The 21576-nt window shown below is 32.4% G+C and overlaps 1 protein-coding gene and 1 long non-coding RNA gene across 6 annotated transcripts in view; one reads left to right on the top strand and one right to left on the bottom strand.

Annotated features, from left to right (window-relative positions):
* The window catches only part of LOC134715981 (high affinity 3',5'-cyclic-AMP phosphodiesterase 7A-like), a 57777-nt gene that overhangs the window by 23070 nt on the left and 13131 nt on the right, over positions 1 to 21576 (bottom strand). For 3 of the 5 annotated variants that reach the window (XM_063578612.1, XM_063578620.1, XM_063578630.1), the window contains exon 2: positions 17035 to 17095. In XM_063578612.1, the coding sequence (XP_063434682.1) occupies positions 17035 to 17095 (61 nt within the window). Of the gene's footprint in view, positions 1 to 9092; positions 9220 to 15158; positions 15184 to 17034; positions 17096 to 21576 lie in introns of those variants that run through there. The other 2 variants (XM_063578640.1, XM_063578650.1) reach the window with 2 other exon arrangements.
* On the top strand, positions 9197 to 19649 carry LOC134716001 (uncharacterized). The gene is made up of 3 exons (XR_010106823.1): positions 9197 to 9310; positions 13778 to 13840; positions 19285 to 19649. It is a non-coding gene; the product is annotated as an uncharacterized LOC134716001 (long non-coding RNA).

Genomic DNA, 21576 nt, shown 5'->3' with positions numbered 1-21576 from the left:
AAACAATCTGTCACTTCCTTGAACCCATAAAAGTTACCTCCTTCTACTGACTGGAGTATTCAACCTTGAACCTAGAAACAATCTGTCACTTCCTTGAACCCATAAAAGTTTACTCCTTCTACTGACTGGAGTATCTAACCTCAAACCTAGAAACAATCTGTCACTTCCTTGAACCCATAAAAGTTACCTCCTTCTACTGACTGGAGTATCCAACCTCCAACCTAGAAATAATCTGTCACTTCCTTGAACCCATAAAAGTTACCTCCTTCTACTGACTGGAGTATCCAACCTCGAACCTAGATATAATCTGTCACTTCCTTCAACCCATAAAAGTTACCTCCTTCTGCTGACTGGAGTATCTAATCTCGAACCAAGAAACAATCTGTCACTTCCTTGAACCCATAAAAGTTACCTCCTTCTACTGACTGGAGTATTCAACCTTGAACCTAGAAACAATCTGTCACTTCCTTGAACCCATAAAAGTTAACTCCTTCTACTGACTGGAGTATCTAACCTCGAACCTAGAAAAAATCTGTCACTTCCTTGAACCCATAAAAGTTACCTCCTTCTACTGACTGGAGTATCCAACCTCCAACCTAGAAATAATCTGTCACTTCCTTGAACCCATAAAAGTTACCTCCTTCTACTGACTGGAGTATCTAACCTTGAACAAGAAACAATCTGTCACTTCCTTGAACCCATAAAAGTTACCTCCTTCTACTGACTGGAGTATTCAACCTTGAACCTAGAAACAATCTGTCACTTCCTTGAACCCATAAAAGTTAACTCCTTCTACTGACTGGAGTATCTAACCTCGAACCTAGAAAAAATCTGTCACTTCCTTGAACCCATAAAAGTTACCTCCTTCTACTGACTGGAGTATCCAACCTCCAACCTAGAAATAATCTGTCACTTCCTTGAACCCATAAAAGTTACCTCCTTCTACTGACTGGAGTATCTAACCTTGAACAAGAAACAATCTGTCACTTCCTTGAACCCATAAAAGTTACCTCCTTCTACTGACTGGAGTATTCAACCTTGAACCTAGAAACAATCTGTCACTTCCTTGAACCCATAAAAGTTAACTCCTTCTACTGACTGGAGTATCTAACCTCGAACCTAGAAACAATCTGTCACTTCCTTGAACCCATAAAAGTTACCTCCTTCTACTGACTGGAGTATCCAACCTCCAACCTAGAAATAATCTGTCACTTCCTTGAATCCATAAAAGTTACCTCCTTCTACTGACTGGAGTATCTAACCTTGAACCTAGAAATAATCTGTCACTTCCTTGAACCCATAAAAGTTACCTCCTTCTGCTGACTGGAGTATACAACCTTGAACCTAGAAACAATCTGTTACTTCCTTGAACCCATAAAAGTAACCTCCTTCTACTGACTGGAGTATCTAACCTTGAACCTAGAAACAATCTGCCACTTCCTTGAACCCATAAAAGTTACCTCCTTCTACTGACTGGAGTATCCAACCTCGAACCTAGATATAATCTGTCACTTCCTTGAACCCATAAAAGTTACCTCCTTCTGCTGACTGGAGTAGCTAACCTCGAACCTAGAAACAATCTGTCACTTCCTTGAACCCATAAAAGTTACCTCCTTCTACTGACTGGAGTATCCAACCTCCAACCTAGAAATAATCTGTCACTTCCTTGAACCCATAAAAGTTACCTCCTTCTACTGACTGGAGTATCTAACCTTGAACCAAGAAACAATCTGTCACTTCCTTGAACCCATAAAAGTTACCTCCTTCTACTGACTGGAGTATCTAACCTCGAACCTAGAAATAATCTGTCACTTCCTTGAACCCATAAAAGTTACCTCCTTCTGCTGACTGGAGTATCTAACCTTGAACCTAGAAACAATCTGTCACTTCCTTGAACCCATAAAAGTTACCTCCTTCTACTGACTGGAGTATCCAACCTCGAACCTAGAAACAATCTGTCACTTCCTTGAACCCATAAAAGTTACCTCCTTCTACTGACTGGAGTATCCAACCTTGAACCTAGAAACAATCTGTCACTTTCAAGAACTCATAAAAGTTACCTCCTTCTACTGACTGGAGTATCTAACCTTGAACCAAGAAACAATCTGTCACTTCCTTGAACCCATAAAAGTTACCTCCTTCTGCTGACTAGAGTATCTAACCTTGAACCTAGAAACAATCTGCCACTTCCTTGAACCCATAAAAGTTACCTCCTTCTACTGACTGGAGTATCTAACCTTGAACCAAGAAACAATCTGTCACTTCCTTGAACCCATAAAAGTTACCTCCTTCTGCTGACTGGAGTATCTAACCTCGAACCTAGAAACAATCTGCCACTTCCTTGAACCCATAAAAGTTACCTCCTTCTACTGACTGGAGTATCTAACCTTGAACCTAGAAACAATCTGTCACTTCCTTGAACCCATCAAAAGTTACCTCCTTCTCCGGACTGGAGTATCTAACCTTGAACCTAGAAATAATCTACCACTTCCTTGAACCCATAAAAGTTACCTACTACTACTGACTGGAGTATCTAACCTTGAACCTAGAATTAATCTGTCACTTCCTTGAACCCATAAAAGTTACCTCCTTCTGCTGACTGGAGTATACAACCTTGAACCTAGAAACAATCTGTCACTTCCTTGAACCCATAAAAGTTACCTCCTTCTACTGACTGGAGTATCTAACCTTGAACCTAGAAACAATCTGTCACTTCCTTGAACCCATAAAAGTTACCTCCTTCTACTGACTGGAGTATCTAACCTTGAACCTAGAAACAATCTGTCACTTCCTTGAACCCATAAAAGTTACCTCCTTCTACTGACTGGAGTATCTAACCTTGAACCAAGAAATAATCTGTCACTTCCTTGAACCCATAAAAGTTATTTTCTTCAGCTGACTGGAGTATCTAACCTTGAACCTAGAAACAATCTGTCATTTATACTTCTTTTTTAATAGATTTGAGAAGCATCCAGCAACAAGGAATAATTACCATAACTGGATTTAGCTAAATTATGCAAAACATTAAACTTTGTAATAAAGTTCTAAAATTCATTACTTTCAGTGCAATAGAGATGGAAAATCAAAACACACAAAAAAATAGTACCACCACTTACTAATGTAAGACAGATCATAAAATATGGAAACCCATTGAGTTAATTATAATATTGACACTTATATGAATGAGCTAGGGCTGATCTTTATCACTTATTAATGTTTTGCAATTTGTTAAGGTCTTTCCCCTACATTGGGAAAGACCTCAATGTTTTTCTAATATTTATGTGATTATTCTATGTCTTATATTAAGCAACTTGTCTACCAGCCGTAGGACATGGACTGAATTCAGTAAAATCATTGACATCACAATTGCATAAACAGAAAAAATACTGCAATCTTACGTAAATATGTAATAAATTAGGCAGGAACCTGTCATGAAGTTGTTATGATGTATAATACTATTACATCAATCCTTATTTCAGATTGAGTCCCTTTCATACAGCAACAATAAAAAAACTATATAAAAATGAAATCTTCACAAAATAAAACAAAATTAATTATGTAATTGATGGCAATCCAAGAATTATTCAAATGAATCCTTTTTTTTTAAAACCAATTCAGAAAACAAGGCAATCTTGATCAAAAGTATATTTTAAAAAGAACACATCATAATGAAATGTGTACGTTGATTGTTTCAAGTTGATGTGATCACAAATTCATGTTGAACACTTTGATTGAATCAGTGAATAGTGGAATCTAGGTCAGAATTTTAACTGGGTCTAATATTCAAATGTAAATGAACATGTGTATTAAAAAAAGATGGGCGTCAGATAGAATTATTACTATAAGGACATTCAAACTCACAAATCCAAAGTCATGGCTAAAAAAGAAGTTTTCAGTTGGTGCCACCAGTTGAACTTCATAATAAGCCATATTAAACCAAAACTAGAACCTATCAATATGACTGACTGACTGTAACTCTTAATGCTGGCTCCCAATATTGTAGATGGGGCATACAAATCTATATATTGCAAATAATATTCAAGTCTAACCTTTGAATAGTTTGATACAAAAAGCACATTGAATAGTGAGGGTGACAGACATTAAACCTCACAGAGGTTACTAGCCTGTAATACATGTCAAAGAAGTCAAGATTTAACAGACTATGGATGCCAAATGAGGACATTGGCTTAACCTGGCCCTTCAAATGAATCAATTCATCTCTGACAGCAAGCAATAAATTTCAATCCTGAGTATTCTAATTTTGTTTTAAGTCCTTCCACCAGATAAAGCAATCATTCTAAAGTACACCTTTGTAAAGTCTCAACAAAATTGAAACTGCATTTGACCAATGCATTTGAGTTGATCATTACTATAATTAATAGTACAGCAATGAAACACAGAATTTAATATCAAGCGCAAATACAGTTGGGAATGCAATCAGCCAGCACATCCCCAACTCAAAAAAAGGTCATAAAGTTTAATAATCTCAAGAGCACCCCCTCCCACTCCCAACTTACATCAAATACTGGATCTGTGAGTGAATATGTCTTCTATGTTAAATGAATGAACAGAATAACAGTATCATTGTGGTATGGACATACAGCATTGTTAATATATGTCACATTAATTAAGTCAAGGTCAGTTGTATACCAGTAAATTATACCATAATTTATGACGATTTTCCTTCTTTCTGACATATATCAGACAGTAGTTTTCAAATATGACTTATTTACTGAGCTGATTAGTCAGAAATGTGTTGTAAATCTCTAAATATAGTTACTTCTTGTCTAAATTCAGTCTTAAGTATATTTTCAACTTTACACTACACGAAGAAAAAGTTTTTTTTTCCTAAACAAATTGTTTATTTTTGTATCATTTGTACCCATTTCGACCTTGTTCCCATTTCAGCCATGTAAAAAACATACAAACATATGAATTTCTCACTAAACAGACAATTCATTCCCCTAAATATCGCTATACACAATGAAATGGCAAACTACACATTCTGCTACAAGAAACTAAAAATTTTAAATGCTCATTTCAATTTGGTACTAATGAACTATTAAGTATGAAGGACTTAGGTATTCCGATCATATTAAAACAGCAATAGATTAAGACTTGCGATTAAAGGCTTAAAAGGATTTAAAGTTTTAAATGTAGGGAACAAAAGTTGTTATAAGTTTGTTACTTCATGAAGATCTTGATCTTATTGTTAGCTGTATCTTCCAGGTGTTAGGAATTAATCCAAAGTAATCAATGGTTAAATACACTGCACTAAAATAAATAGGTCAACTATTGGACCTCGATGAAACTATTTGACCGCAAGTGCCATTATATTTGGCGGAATTTCAAATGAAGCTACAGAATTGGAGGATGTTGAAAAAACTGCAGGAGTTATAACATAGTGTTTTACCTATTGTATCTAGGGTTGATGTCGATGCAGGCCGTAGTCTTAGCATTTAAAAATATTTTGAAGTAAACGTTACACAGTATGGTTGGGTTTCTGCTTTTTATATTTATACATTTATAGTTGAATTTTATCGCATCCCATTTATTGTCTTTTTTCCCCACCGATATTATTAAACACTTGCAAGTTGCAACTGACTGAATATTTGTGGAATTGCAATATTAAGTTTATTGTCCCCTCTAATACAACTATTGCTACTGGCTACGCCTCAGAGGACAATTATAAACTTACTATTACACTCATACCCAGTCAACAAGTATAAACTATTGCACAATGTAAGAAAATACATTTGGCTGCCTTTACAACAATCTTTAAATAAAATGTTGTAAAAGTGTTATGCTTGACACAAAGCATGAAACACAGCATTGACTTTGAGTGATGTTGACACATGTAGGACACTGATAATTCATCTGGTCTTACATGATGACATATGCTTATAGTCAAGAAACAATATTACATATGAAAGACAAGATCCTAAGTGTCCATAAGACTAAATGGCCCGCTCACTCTATATTTCTATGACCAGTAAACCATGAAACTAGGGTTATAAAACCCTTATTTAGTATATAGTTCACACATCATAAAGAACAATTGTACCAAGTTTCTACTAAGTTGTTGTGACCACAACTTTATAGTAAACTATCTTGACATATAACTTGAACCTGATACAGGATAGATGAAAGCTAGAAATGCACAAACAGGGAAATTGATTGCCCTCCCTATCTATTATCTTAAAGAGACCTCAAATAAAGATATCAGAGTTCATAAACAATTTCAAACTTGCATCTGGACCCCTCAGACATTTCAGGGTGTGGGTTCTAGTTTTCATAGTAGAAACAAGGGTTCACGCTAGCAGGCAACTGGCGTGATAAAGTCGCTTTCCCACCTGTCACTTCCCTTTGGCCATCCGTAAAAAGTGAAATCCAGTTGTTCATTATACTCACTTTCAGTTGCTTTCATCGTCAGAAATTTTTCTATTTTTACCAAGTTGATGAAACATCAATTTTCATTTCTTTTAAAGTAAACTCTCGAAGTGCAATGAACAATCCAATGACCAAAAGCAAAGATTTTTCTACTGCATAGGTATATTTCAAAAAGCAAAATCGTTTTATTGTTGGCTTATGTCACCTAATGGTTTATAGTCTTTCCAAACTGCTTGTGGGAGAACATACTTATAAGAAGACTATAAGTTATTAAGATATATTAAAATGTAAATTTGTAAAGACGTCATTTTTACACAACAAGATGAAGATAAAAGGAAAATAATTAAGTCTCTCAAGTCATTGTCCGAAATTATCACGAAAGACTTGAGGCTTTTTAAAATGAATTCATGCCCCAATTAAATTGTTACAGCAAAAGAAAATCTCAAAGTTGCTTTACTGCACTGATTATGTGTAATAAAAATACAATTATTATTTTAATCAGTCAGAAAAGAGGTTGAATTATTTAAAGAGTAGTAATTGAAAATAAGTATGACATTATATAACTGCTAAATTTCATTCTGATAAAAAAAATAATATTATATATGGCAGAATTTCATTTTTAGATTGTTTAATAAATGAATTTTGATTTTAGCATAAAATTAATATAAAATGACAGTTGCTATGGATACTATAGAATAATATACAGTGATGGCAGTCATTTGATTTATCTCAATAACTGAATAATAATTTGCTTTTAGCTAGAATATGTGAATTTATTCTGATTTTTATCATAAATAGCAAATTCAGAAAATGTGTTATCACCTATACTTTAGAATATTTTTTTTGTACTACCATTGGCCCTTTAGATTTTTGCAGTACCAGCAACTATACAGTTGTCTGAACATTAAGCTGAAGTTAAGAGAAAGTTGAGGTCATAATCGTGATAATTTAAATGCGTCATAAACACTTCCACCGACATTTAATTAAGTGGTCATCAGGAGTGTATAGAGAGAAAGTATATCTCAATTGGTAAATTTTGATTTTTGTCACATACTCCATCTTAATAGTACCAAACAGAAGCTGTGGTCTATCAAGAAGGTATTAGTACCAAACAGAAGCTGTGGTCTATCAAGAAGGTATTTGTATCAGACACAGACTCTCCTACTTACAAACTTTACTGAACTGATCATTGTTTAAATAGCAAATGTGAACTGCAATTTATCCAGGAAAAAATAAATTGAATTAGAAACATTCTAAAAGTGATGTGTACAAAATTATACCTCCTGCCACCCTTTGATAAACAAAGAAATAAAAACAAGAAAAAATTTATTTTAAAAGATTCAATAAATAATTCTGAATTTAGCTTTAGAAAAAATATTCAGTTGCAAAATGAATAACCATTCCTATCGGATAAAGCGAAGGCAGAGTCCATGAGTTGCTAAGAGACAACCCCTCCCCCCCCCCCCCATTTCATTAAAATTCATAGGAGATTAGGTGAAACTGATACAAATGTAAACTGCAGAATGTCTTTTGTTGTCATTTTCATTGCCCATATTAAACACCAAAAGTCTTATGGTTGAAGAAATAAAACACAAGTTCAAGGGCACATTATGTGAGTAAAACTTTGTCTTGAAAAACAGGAGCTGTTGCAGAAACAGGAGTTATGGAGTCACATATATAAAGCAATCTTCAAGTGGAGGGCTCCAGGATAAAATAAGGAATGTGTTAAAACATGAGACAACATATATATAAATCCCATCACATGAAGTGGGTCTCATTGGGGTCTAAGCGTGACGCGGGATTGCCAAATTTTTGTAAGAGTGACACGTGAAAATCATATACATGTATTGTGCTGTGAAAACGGGAAATGAGGTCTAGTAGGACTTGGGAAGTTACAAAAAAAATGAGAATTGCTTACTTACATAGTGTAAGCGGGATATGGGAATCTGACAAAACAGTAAGCCAGATCCGGGATCAGAACCCCCTAATGAGACCCCCCATGAAATACTGGGAAATAACCAATGTGTAAAACTCTTCATTAGTGTCTTCCCCAATGGAAGGTATTCAAGTTTTGTGTTCAAACTGTCACATACTGTTATCTCGTAAATATTAATGATAATGAATATCCATGAGAGGCTTGCTAAATCATTTGCCAGGGAAACAACAAACTTTAACAATCCTTTTTTTGAGTCGCTGTTCCATAAAATAGAACCAACCATGCTACACTTGCATTTGTAAAAATTTAATAAAAAATATTGCTAGAATAAATTATTGAAAGAGGGTTTGTGATTATGCCAGGTTATGATCAGGAATGGCAACATCAGAAGACAAATTAGACAGAACCAAAATTTTGTGTCATAAATAAAATAAACAAAATCATTTTTAGTAGAAGTATCAGTAAAATTAACAAGTTGTAACAGAGCTTTCAAGAGTTTTCATGGCCACTATGTAAGCCATGCTTTTAAAACTATATGAAATCTAATATGAATTTTAATATGCAGGTTATATCATTGCCAAGTTAGTGTCCCAATTAAGTACAAAATGTACAACATTATTAATGTGTTACAAGTAAAATGTTAAATTGACCTGATTTGTACTTGTAAAACAGATAATTAACCCCATTTGTAAAGAAAGCACTAGAAAATTTATGATGACACCCATCACAAGGTCAAAGCACGTTAAATCTACAATAAAAATCTTACCCATAGAATAGATCTGCAAATATCCCCTTAATGAACAAGTGTTTACATAGAGTCAAGTTCCAAAAAGGAAATGTTTACAACTTAATGTAAACTAAATTAGTCACTGTTAGTATACAGAAAATATTTAACTTCTTATCGAGGTTTTTGTCAGGAGTCCAGATTAATATAATATTACATATAGTATTTCTATGTACATACTGTATAAACTGATTTTCAAAGTAAGTTCTTTAATTTACAATACATTTTCACTTAATGGGTGGCTAATTTTATGTAAATTTCTTAAGGCCACTTGAAACTAAATACATATGTATACAAAAACAAATTTGAAAATAAAAATGAAAGAGTTTATATCATGAATATTTATAACAGATAATTTGTTTGATGACTTGTAAACAAGAATAAATGACAAAAATTGTCAAAATAGATCTCTGCTTTCTTCATTTTTCTCAGAATTCTTTAAACATGCAAATAGAATATTATATGATGTAAGATTTCAAATAAATAATCTACCCAGGATAATAGCAACTAGATATGTGTGCAATAACACAAAATCATCATAGCTTAATGTTATAAATGGTCTAAATGCAACTCAAAAGTAATATTCAGTAAAACAAAATATATCTAGATCTTTCCCTATCACATATATCAATGAACATGTATTTTTCATAAATAAGGCAGTTAATTTCTCTGAACTAATTCAGTGTAATTCAAATCTACCATGTCAGTGCCTTTACAATATGGTTTTTCCTCATTGTTGAAGGCTTTAAGGTTGCCTGTAACTGCTCACATCCACATCATTTGAACTTTAGAGGCTAGGTGTTTTATTGGCAATCATACCAATTATCTAATTATTTGTATACATGTGTATCTATTTATATTCAACTAATTTCCTGAATTTTTAATAACATGATCAATCATGTGACCTGGGAGATTAGTAACTAAGTCTTTCTGAATTTGGAAATTTCCAAAAAATATATTTTTGACCAAGTTAAAATATTAAAAATAATTTGAAGAAAATGTCTATCATGTCATAATGTACACATCTTAAGTTTAAGTATGTACAACTGTTCACGAAATAACTTAAAGGTCTTATCAGATTGATTTGTTCACCAGGCAAAAAATAGGTTATTTTGATGTTAATGTTTTCATCTTTTCATAGTCTTAGTTTCCAAGATAATATTCTTTAATTACTTGCAAATCAGTACAAATTAAAAATATTTTTATAAATTCTTCCATAAGCCCCTTCCACTTACACTTTGATAATAACTGGCATTAAAGCAGTCATCCCAATATCAATTTATCAATGAAATGATTTATAGATCTAAATTGCCTTATTTATCATTTTTATTCTGTTTACAGATTCTCTGTATCCATTATTGTTTTCTGGATAATATCTAAAAACACCAAAAGTACATAAAACTCTTCATTAAAAAGCAATATCTCTAATTAACAGTCAATTGACAGTTTCAATCATGTGATCTGCTTTGCTGATAATTTTCAATCATGTGATTTTTCTTGCTGATAATTTTTGCAGTTTACAGTTTCTGTCTAGCTGAATATAATTATACTTTTCAAGAGTTATTGTGGGTTTATTTGTATTTAAAACTTGTTTCAACCTTGTTTTATTCCTGTAACTATCAGTTCAATATATGTAAAAACTTTTAAATTTGTCAATTGAAAATATATCATCATATAAGGGCAATAACTCCTATAAACAGTGAATTGGTGGTTTCAGTCTAAGAATTTTTTAAGATCTTGTAATGCTGATTGGTTTTTTTTCCTTTTACAGCATAATATCAGCTTTACTTTAGTTAAAAAAAATCTTAAATTAGTAAAAGATGGTTATTAAGGGACAGTAACTCCTACAAGAAGACATCTGATGGTAATAATGTGAAGTAGATAGACATGTTGATAATTTTTGCCTTGTCAGTTTCTTATCAATTACTTTTTTCAAGATATTAAACAAATATATGTTCTGTAACCAATGTTTCTCTTTCAGTGTCATTTTTAATGAAATCACTTTTCAAAGAACTCTTCAATAATTTGATATACATGCATGATCAGAAAGAAAGAATTAGGTCAACATTTCCAAATGAGCAGCCTGATTGTACTATACAATAAGTAGGTTAGATTAATTACATATACATACTTATCTCACCTGAAATTTAACAACCTTCAAACTATTATGTAAAGAATAGGTAACCAAATACTCAGTAGTTCATGGGGTCTTGTTTGTATAGAAATTTCTTCAATAGGTGTCATTCCTACTGGTATCTTCTCTAGTGTTAATGTCAAAATCATATCACAAGAATTCATTTTCGTAATTTAGTGTACTTTTAATGTAAATTTTCCTCAATTTATTAATTATAACCAGACAGAGTTTCCAGCAAATTAAACAGTCCAACATAAGTCAAGGCAAAATGAGTTCAAACTGAATAAAAATTATCAATGGGATAATCCACTGATCAAGGGTAAAAGATAAATTGTTCCTCAGTTCACATACACTACACAGTCTTTTCAAAGTGACAAAAAAAAACCAATTGTTTCAACCATTGCAAGATATTGCATAGTGTCAGGGCCCTGAATAGTTTTCCATTCCCCTTAATACTAATAGTTGATGTTTATAATTTCTTAGTACAAAGTTTTTGCAGTTTATTGTAATTTTTTTTTTTACAATGGTTCCATTAAAAAGTTGATTTTTTATTTAAGGTATTTTCTAAAGAAATATAAAGCCAGAAAAATTTGTGTCTATATCAGAGTTTAAAGATTCAAGTAGAATGTTGCACTTCAAACTGAATCTCTTAAAGTCCACTTTTATTGGAAAAGAAAACCCCTCTTTTTTGGGCCGATCAATGCATCGGAGAAGGGACATATGATTTGAACCCCTAGTTATTCCTGGGTTTTCCCTCCCCCTTAAAAAAAGGCTGGATCAGCACATGAAGCTAGAAGGAAAATTGACCTACATCTATGTCAAATACCAGTACTACTGATATTTCTAGAGATAGACACTGTAGCTTAAAATTGGACATTCAGATTCAACCCCCCCCCCCCCCCCTCCCTTTCAGTGTTGGGATTGATTGAAATAACCATTCACAACTTTCTAGTAAAATATAAGTTAGAACCTGACCTTACGAACAGTTATATAATCTATATCTACGCTGTCATTTCTAATATTGACAGTCTATAAAACCCAAAGATAATTTATTGACGGTCAAGATAACATTATACTCAACTATAATGATAACATCCATTCAGGTATTGACATACTTTTACTTGTAAAATTAATTTACATGTACAACCAACATTAAGACTCAGTTAAACTTCTAACTGTGAGTGACTACATGTATCAAAGATTTCTTGGGTTTTGTTAAATTTTAGACCTGTGAAAAGTCAATACTAATTTATGGTTTACTGTGAATTGACAATCACAACTATCAGCTCTGTAATTTTAAGTGCTTTCCAACTAAGTCTTAATGAAAAGTTGCCCTAATATTAAAGTTAAAACAAAACAGTTTAAAATTCTTTAAAATAGGAAGGTCACAGACATTGAAATGCTTTTCACAACAAGCTTATTGAGTAAAATGAAATGATCATATATTGGACAAATTATAAGAACTCAGAGCTAGCTTTTAGTTCTCTTTTGATTCATGACACTAAGAAAGGCAAATTTTAAAGATAAATCTTAGGCCTACAAAATTTCATTGATGTCACTGCACTGACATCAGAGAAATCATCATTTTTATCAAATTATACACACATAAATAAGAGGATATCAAGATAGAATTCAACCAACAAAATTGTAACCATATCACCTCCATTCATACAATACAATACATGTTTGAAGACCTCATACTTTACTAAATCAACTTTAGATCTACCTGTAATCTTGTGAAACAATTGTTAAATAAGGCTATGATGACCGACATAATTAACATGCAGACAGTTTAAATAGTACAATATTTGACTTAAGATAAATATTTAAGTGTGGTTTTGTGTGCAGTAAGTCAATGAAGGGGTTCCGGAAGTGTTTTAACTACCTATAGATAGTTAGAGGACAGGATAGTATGCATCTGTGACACACAACCCCCTTATTTACAGGAAATCATTAACTTTTTAACATTGACAGGATGGTCATAAAAAAATATGCATTTTTGATAAAAAAATAAAAATTTACAATTTGAAATTTTCCTATGAAAACATATTGAAATTCTGCAATACTATTTATCGTATTATCTATATGACATCATTTGTCTGTTGCATTGGTTTTACAAGCATATTTTCATTTTGAATAAATAGGGAATGTGTCCATGTCTCATGTCCATGTCCATGGGACACAGATGATGCCCCCTCCCCCTCTTTTGCATAAAACATTATATAAGGGAAATAATCAAGAACTGTAAAAGAATTATCACCCAATGTTGTATTTGATCTGAGTTTTGTGGTAATAAGTGTTGTGTATAAGCTTTATAATAAACATTTGGTTGAGGAAAACTTAATTTTAAGAGAGTGGAAACAAAAATATTGGGAATTTTTCCATTTCTGATGGGGCATTACAGTAGCCCTAGAAAGATACAAATGACAGGTTCCAAAATTCAAACTTGATCTGTGCTTTGTGGTATGATACTTAGTAATATTTATAAGTTTCTGAAAATAATCATTTAATCTACCCATATATATATTTTCAGGTGTCTGGTGGTCAATTTGGAAGGCAAACTGGTACCATTGGAAAAGAGACCAGTGGTGTAGTGGTTTAGTGCATAGGACTTAACTAATACAAAGGTTCCTGGTCCAATGCCAGTTATGGGATGATAATTTCAGGGACTGAATTTTTGGCTCTCCCTTAACATCATTTGCAAGTATGGTCTTGAGGAAACAATGATAGTCTGTCAGAAGGGGACGATAAATGGCTGACCCGTGTTAAGAGAGAGCCATACTCTTGCAGGTTAAAGACACCCTTGTAGATTTCGAAAAAGAGCAGGCTAATGCCGCTACAAGGCAGCACTTGCACCCACAAAGTGGAAAGGGATTAATATAAGTTTCAAATTTGTTTCCCAATCCATTATAAATAAATATGTTTAAATAAAATTGAGGAAGGATTCCTTTCAATATAAATTCCAATTTTCATTGCTTGTTTAGAAAAAAATTAAAGTAATATGTACACATTTTTCCTGTGTATTGGGATAAACCAGAATATCCATGGAAATTGATAACCTCAGTTTAATACTTAAACTCCTACCAAAGTGAAATCATAGGGTTAAGGATCATACTTTAGTATGAAGAGGAATCTTATCTTAATCACAACATACAACTTCACATGTAGAATAAGCCATGATACACCATTAATGACATTTAATGTTGTTAAATCAATGCTAATTTTACCAGCTTCAAACTTTAAGAGTTTTATCTATTATTCAAGAAAACATGAATGGATACATATCTTACCAATATTTTGAAGTTTCATTTTTTCTTCAAAAGTCCAAGTTCAATAACAAAGAAAAAAAATCTCTTGAACTGGTTTTACTTTCAACAAGAGGAGCAAAAGACCGTGTTTAGAAGGAAAAAGCAGAAACATGAGTGTCAAAACAGAAAGGGGCCATTGCTATAGTTAATTTGGTAGTTTTCAAGGCTGTATGAAGTCAAAAATAAGTAAAGTAGTACTGAAAACATTTTCGTTTCATACTAACCACCAGCACATATATTGTCAAGTTTGGGTAACAAAATAGCTATTCAAGTGTTTGAAAACAGAAGTTCAATTTTTATTCTCAATTTTCAAATTCAAACAAAATCTGTAGAAGTCATAATAGGATGTCGACTAACCGTTATAGAGCTGTGTTTTCATCTGAAACAAAACTTGGCAAAAAACAGAAAATGAAAAGTCAGGCATAATATCTGATACTTATTTGTGCTAGAACATTGGTTATCAAACTACTGTACATGAATCAAAATCCCTGAAACTTAATGTCAAAATCCCTATAAGGAACCCTACATCAATTTGAAGACACAAAAGTAATTCAAAACCCATCTCTAAACATACATTGCTCAATATTGTTCTACAATGGCCATTACCTGAAGTCATCTGTGTATGATGTGTATCCAATGTGTGTGTATATTGTATGAATGGAATCAGATAAAGACTATCTAAAAGATAATACAGAACTACGTCAAACCCAAATATTTTATTATCTAATTACAAAGATAAGTGTTTTAAATTACGTATGACATTCAGTTCTAATTGTACGAAGTGCATCATGATCGATAAAAATCAGGTCGATTATTAGAATTCAGATCATACACATACATGAAAAAGGTTGTATTTGTAGAGGTATTATTCCATCGTTAGTATTGATGACTACTCAAAATGCTTAATTGGATTCTGTATTAATCCCAGATGAGGCCATCAGTGACATCCCTTTGAGGCCATAACGCAAAAAAACATTCCAACTTTAAAATTGTTTAACACTTATCTTCCAAGGGTTTTGATAAAATAATTAGAAACTTTCTGAAATATCATAATTCTACATTTTTGGATGTTGAAAAATATTGTTGTTGAACTTATTTGGGCACTCTAATGTTTACAGTGGTTAATTAAAAAAAAACTATCAATTAGCCTTGCCAATGCATACTGGTTTACATGTATATGAACAATTATAGAGATTTAGGGTATAACATCAATGAGACAGCAACCTAAAATGACAAAGATATTCAAGAGGCATCCAGTGGACAAGCTAAGTCTAATTAAGTTAAGTTTGTGCAATGTTATACACATTTTTCTTTATCTTAACGTGTACCAGTACATACCCCTTTGTTTTCTAAAATAAGATTTTTTTTTATCTTGTTCACGTCTCTAGAATTAGTTTAAACAATTAATTTCCATAAAAAACTCCCTTTTATACCAATCACTCAATAGTACAGAGAACACTTATGTACATGCATGTTGTGAAATAAGTATGTTCTACCTAAAATGATCTTTACTGCTCCAGTTTATGTAACTTTTAAAAGGGTAAAACTGAGAACTAAGGTGTGAAAATATACACCTGCCCTTAAATTAATGTCAAAGTCTCACCTTATTTTTCATTACAAAACCAGTTATATATTTGTCAAATGAATAGTGATGATCATTTTTTATTTATTTCTTTCATTTTCATTGTAACAATTCGTATTTTAAACAAATGGCACTATAATTTTTTTTTGGAACAATTCTTGAACTAACAAATGAAACAAAGACCAAAGTTTACCGGGTCAGTCTTACTGAAGAATCATGTCACTCATGCTGCCACTAGCATTTTTTAATGAACTGCTAATAGAATTAAAGAACAGAGTTCCAATGTCCCCTACTTTGCACATATTTTGTCTATCCAGGAGCAGGAATGTGTCCATAGAACAGGAATGGCTCACTGGCTCACTTGCAGCGGTTCTATCATTTTTTATGTTCAGTGGATCATGAAGTTGGGGTAAAATCTCTAATTTGACATTAAAATTAGAAAGATCACATCATAGGGAACATGTGTACTAATTTTAAGTTGATTGGACTTAAACTTCATACGAAACTACCTTGACCAAATCTATAACCTGAAGCTGGACTGTGAGTGAGTGAGACGGACTGACAAATCCACAGACTAGAAAACATAAAGCCCCGGCCCGGCCCTTACTATTTTAGAAAACAAGAATATCTGTCCATTTGACAACAAGCCCTGTTCACACTATGACCATTTCTATGCACAGTAAACCACTAAATATGGGTGAAAATCCTAATTTGTCAAACATTCTATTACATTCACATCTATATAAACAGCATGCATATTAAATTTTAAGTTGGTGTAACCCCATCTTCATGTTAAACTGCCTTTAAACCATTTCTTTAACCAGATAAAGTCTGATGAAAGGATGGACTCACAGTCTAGAACAATATCACAATATTTCAAATTGTACATGATCTACATACCAAGCATTCTCACATATATAGCCGTTTCATCTTGCTTATCATATGATATACCTCCTCGCCTCTGAAATAGAAAAAAACAAAAGTTAAATTCAATCAAATTCAGTGATAGAATAAGCTTTAACCAGTGTCTGGGGTACAAAATTTTCAGCCCTAAGTATCTATGATGAGTTTACTTACCAACATAAAAATAATAATTTTATATGTGCTGAGTGCACCTATTTGTCATGACAGTCTTAAAGGCTTAGTTTAAACATATTTATTTAAAGTGGATTTGGAAATTGGAGTGGATTTTTGCAACTTGTATCAATCCCTTTCCACTTTGCGGGTGTGAGTGCTGCCTTCTAGCAGCATTAGCATGCTCTTTTTCGAAATCTACAAGGGTGTCTTTTATGTGCAAGAGATATGGCTCTTTCTTAACACGGGTCAGCCATTTATCATGTCCCCTTCCGACGGACTATCATCGTTTCCTCAAGACCACAATCACAAATGGTGTCTGGGGAATTCAGCCAAAAATTCAGTCCCTGAAATTTTCATCCCAGAACGAGAATCAAAACTTGGAACTTTTGTGTAGTTGTAGTCCGATGCACTAACCACTACACCATGGCTCTCTGAAAGGCTTAAACTAAGCACACAAATCTTTTGTTATACACATGTGAAATATTATGAAAACCTTATCCAAACTCAGACCTTATTTTATAGGTTTACTTGTGCATTGCTCTGTCTGTTATGGTGGCTCCCTAGTCATTACAACATAAAACTATGATTGGGCTCGAAATCAGGCCATTCCTAAAGTTTCGAACAATTAATCATTTTACTCATAATTTTGAAATTTAACACATCAAAGCTATAGCACATGATCATTTTTCCAATTAATTTTAATGATCTTTAAAATTTTGAACACTATTCACCTAAAATCCGATCATAATCTTTAATTATGGACCAGAGGGATTCGAATATCTTCCTTTTTTGTTTTACTTAAAGACCCATCTAAAAACTTAAGCTTACATAAATATTTTTGATTACAGTAAATCCGTCATTATGGAAATTTACAAAGCAATACTAAACATTTATTGAAACTGTATAAAGTTATTAAGCAAATGTTTGTACAGGTCTCAACTTGTAATTAAGATTGAAAACTCAGTGGAATCAGATATTGGTAAAATCAGATATTTCCCCATTAATTCATACTTTTGTGATAACATCAGAATACTAAGGAAATCAGATGCCAAAATGTATTGAAGAGTGGAATATAAAGTAATCTTGTGAATTGTGACTATATAAGACCTAGAAAATCTTAGTAGACTGGCATTCAGATTCTTCTTTTAAGGCTGATACACACAATTTCAAGATTTTATTTCATTTTTTTGTCTTAAACTAAACAGCAGTTGTTATAAAGTAATCTTGTGAACTTCTAACCTTAGACCATTAAAATCTAAGTAGACTGGCATTCATATTTCACAATTTAACTTTTATTTTTTTTGTGTCTTGTGCTTAGCAAGGCTCTTGTTCAATATGTAAATACAGATTAACTGTTCTGTATTTGAGTTTAATTTTAAGATTATTCATTAAAATATATAAAATATCGCTCACTATTTTACCACTGCCATGCAAACAGTAGCAACAATGGAAGATGTGGTAACAGTGTCTGTTATTTTTCTACATACTGCAAAGATTTATATTATTTTTCCAGTCTTACTCTTATTGTGTGTACAATCCTTTACTGTTTCTATGCTAACAAATTTATCCTATGATCCAAGCCTTTTTCTTTACGTGCACATGAACCAATTTCAAGCACCTGTTTTGTAACACGTATACACACTATTTTCATGTATTTAGCAGTATTATTAATTGTAGTAATAGCCCTCTATGTGTCTATGTATACATAAACTGTTATAAACACATTATATATCCTAATATATATATGGCCTTCTTATTGTACCATACTTAGTTTTAATTTACTTCTTGTACTAGTTGCAGACCTCAAACTGATGTCAATTAACATTGTCAAACGTCATGGTTAGTCTAAACAAAAATAAATTAATAAGGTTATCAATATAAATAATAATGATAAAAGATTAAATAAAATTGTCAATAAAGTAGTTGTCATTCAGATTAAATAACTCACTGCAGAAATCATATGAACATTGAAAAAAAAAAGAAAATGACCATATTTACATTACAAAAATGTTTATTGAATTGGTCACTCAGTGACTGGTACAATTTCATTTTATCTAGATTTCTTTTTTGAAGATGACTGATAGAATTGAGAATCATCAGACACAGTGAATGTATCAAAGACACAATAACCTGATCAGAAATCAGAAAACAACCCAAAGTCTCCAATGAGTCATCAATGTTGCTAAAAGATTCCTCACCTGGAGCGGGGCTCCAGCTGGCCCCTAAATGATTATTTGCTTAATGTGGAGTTCAGAAAATATTACATGCATATATAGATAAACTGTTAATTAAGAAATTAGTGAGAGGTTGTCCTTAATGCAAATTATGCTACTGGGAGAGTATTTCGAAAAGAACTTACATTCTGATATCTCAAACATATACATGTATATATACTTATATGTAAGCCAATTTTTCTAAAAGGTAATATAATAAAAAAATCACAATAATGAATAGTGTGTCTTTCTACGTTGTGGTGTTACACTATTGTTTCAGATAAGGGTGAAGGTTAGGTACCACTAAAATATTTAATCAGGAAACTGATGTTCAGTAGTTGTTGTTTGTTGATGTGGTTCATAAGTGTATCTCGTTTTTTATATAGATTAGACTGTTCAAGCTTTCCCCTTTGAAATGTTTTACACTAGATATGTTTGGGGGCCCTTTATAGCTTGCTGTTGGGTGTGAGCGAAAGCTTAATGTAGAAGACCGTACATTGACCTATTATGGTTTACTTTTATAAATTGTGACTTGGATAGAGAGTTGTCTCATTGGCACTCATACCTCATCTTCTATGTACTCCTTTCTGAATTAACACAGTGCTATAAAAAAAATAGTTGAAAATAAAATTCTGCAGGTGTAACTAATGATTAGGTAGATATAAGGTGAAGTCACCAGAATCAAGCTGTTTCACACCTATTTTTATTTCAAGCAGTAACAAGGTTTCTAATAGCTTATGATAAAATTTATACTGAACTGAAAAGTTGCTTGATGTTCATGTTCTGACATTTTCTTAGAAATAAAAGCGTAATAAATCCAGTCATGTGGATGTATTAGGAATCGCAGTGACAAAACTTACTTGTGCAACAAAATCTATAAATTTCATAAAAAGTTATTGCAGTACTGTTCAGCATCATTTTAATCCAAAATAACACTTAACTAAACAGCTGCGCCATGAGCACATGATACGCTGTCACTTTTTCAAAGAAAATAAAGTTCAATAACTTCTCAAGGTCATACAAGTATCAGAAATTCATGAAAAACTATAGGGAGGTTCTCTTAATAGATATAAACCTGAGTGACCAAAGTTTCATGGTAACTGCTGAAAGCATTGACAGAAAACTGAAAAAAAAAACTAAAACTCAAAAACTTAAAATCTTAAATTTATGAAAACCGATCATTCTTTTGAGATTTTGCCGGCGATATGTTGACGACAGGCAAACTGACAGACAGAAGGACAAACGAACAGACAGATGGAAAACAGTATACCATAATACATCATGTAAACGAATGTATTAATTAAGGACAAAGAAAAAGAACACTCCATAAAAAACTTCACAGAAACAATATGTATAGACCATCATGAATCCAACTATTAAAACCAGAAGGAACTCATGTGTTAATAAGGATTAACATTTCCTTCTCTAATAATTATATATAACAACCTCTGTGTTAATGTTGAAAAGTCAAATAAAGGGATGATTAATCAGATTACAACCATATTCATGCAGTTCTTCTCTCTATCACAATATACATACCAGGTAAAAGTAATGGTGTAGGAGAGGTGGAGGAGTAGTGATGGAGTGGTGAAACAGTATTATGTAGTCAAATATTCCTTGATATTTAGTGTAGTAGAGCATGGTGATGAAAATTAATAGGGGTTGGGGACCTGTCTTTTAAAGAAGACTTTTCATTTTTAAATCACAAAAGTCAAGGACCTTCCATTCTTTACACTGTTCCATTACACAGGACCATTTATTTCCTTAGGAGGACCTTTCACAGAAAAATTTAAATGGTCCTAGACCTTTCATTATCTACATTTTATCCACTGCTTGATATAAGTGAATGTCTCTTGATAATTCCGTAAAGGACAAAGATTAAAGAAGATGATACCCTAGAAGATTTGGTGTTGTTCAGTAGTGACAAAAATTTAAACAGAAAAAGACCCCTTGATATCTCGGTGAAAAAAAATAAATGTATAATGTTTTTTGACTTACAAGTCAAACATATTTTATCAATCTTTAAATAATTCAGTTCAACATAGTCCGTCATCATTTATCTCAATGAAGAAATTAGAAAAAATAAGTTTGAATTTGAAATTTTAAACAGAAGTAGGTCTAACTGAAAAATATATATGACTAAACCTGCAAT

This window comes from Mytilus trossulus, chromosome 1 (assembly GCF_036588685.1).
Source record: "Mytilus trossulus isolate FHL-02 chromosome 1, PNRI_Mtr1.1.1.hap1, whole genome shotgun sequence".
NCBI lineage: Eukaryota > Metazoa > Mollusca > Bivalvia > Mytilida > Mytilidae > Mytilus > Mytilus trossulus.
Note: the sequence above shows the minus strand (reverse complement) of the source record. Positions and strands in the feature narration are given on the sequence as shown.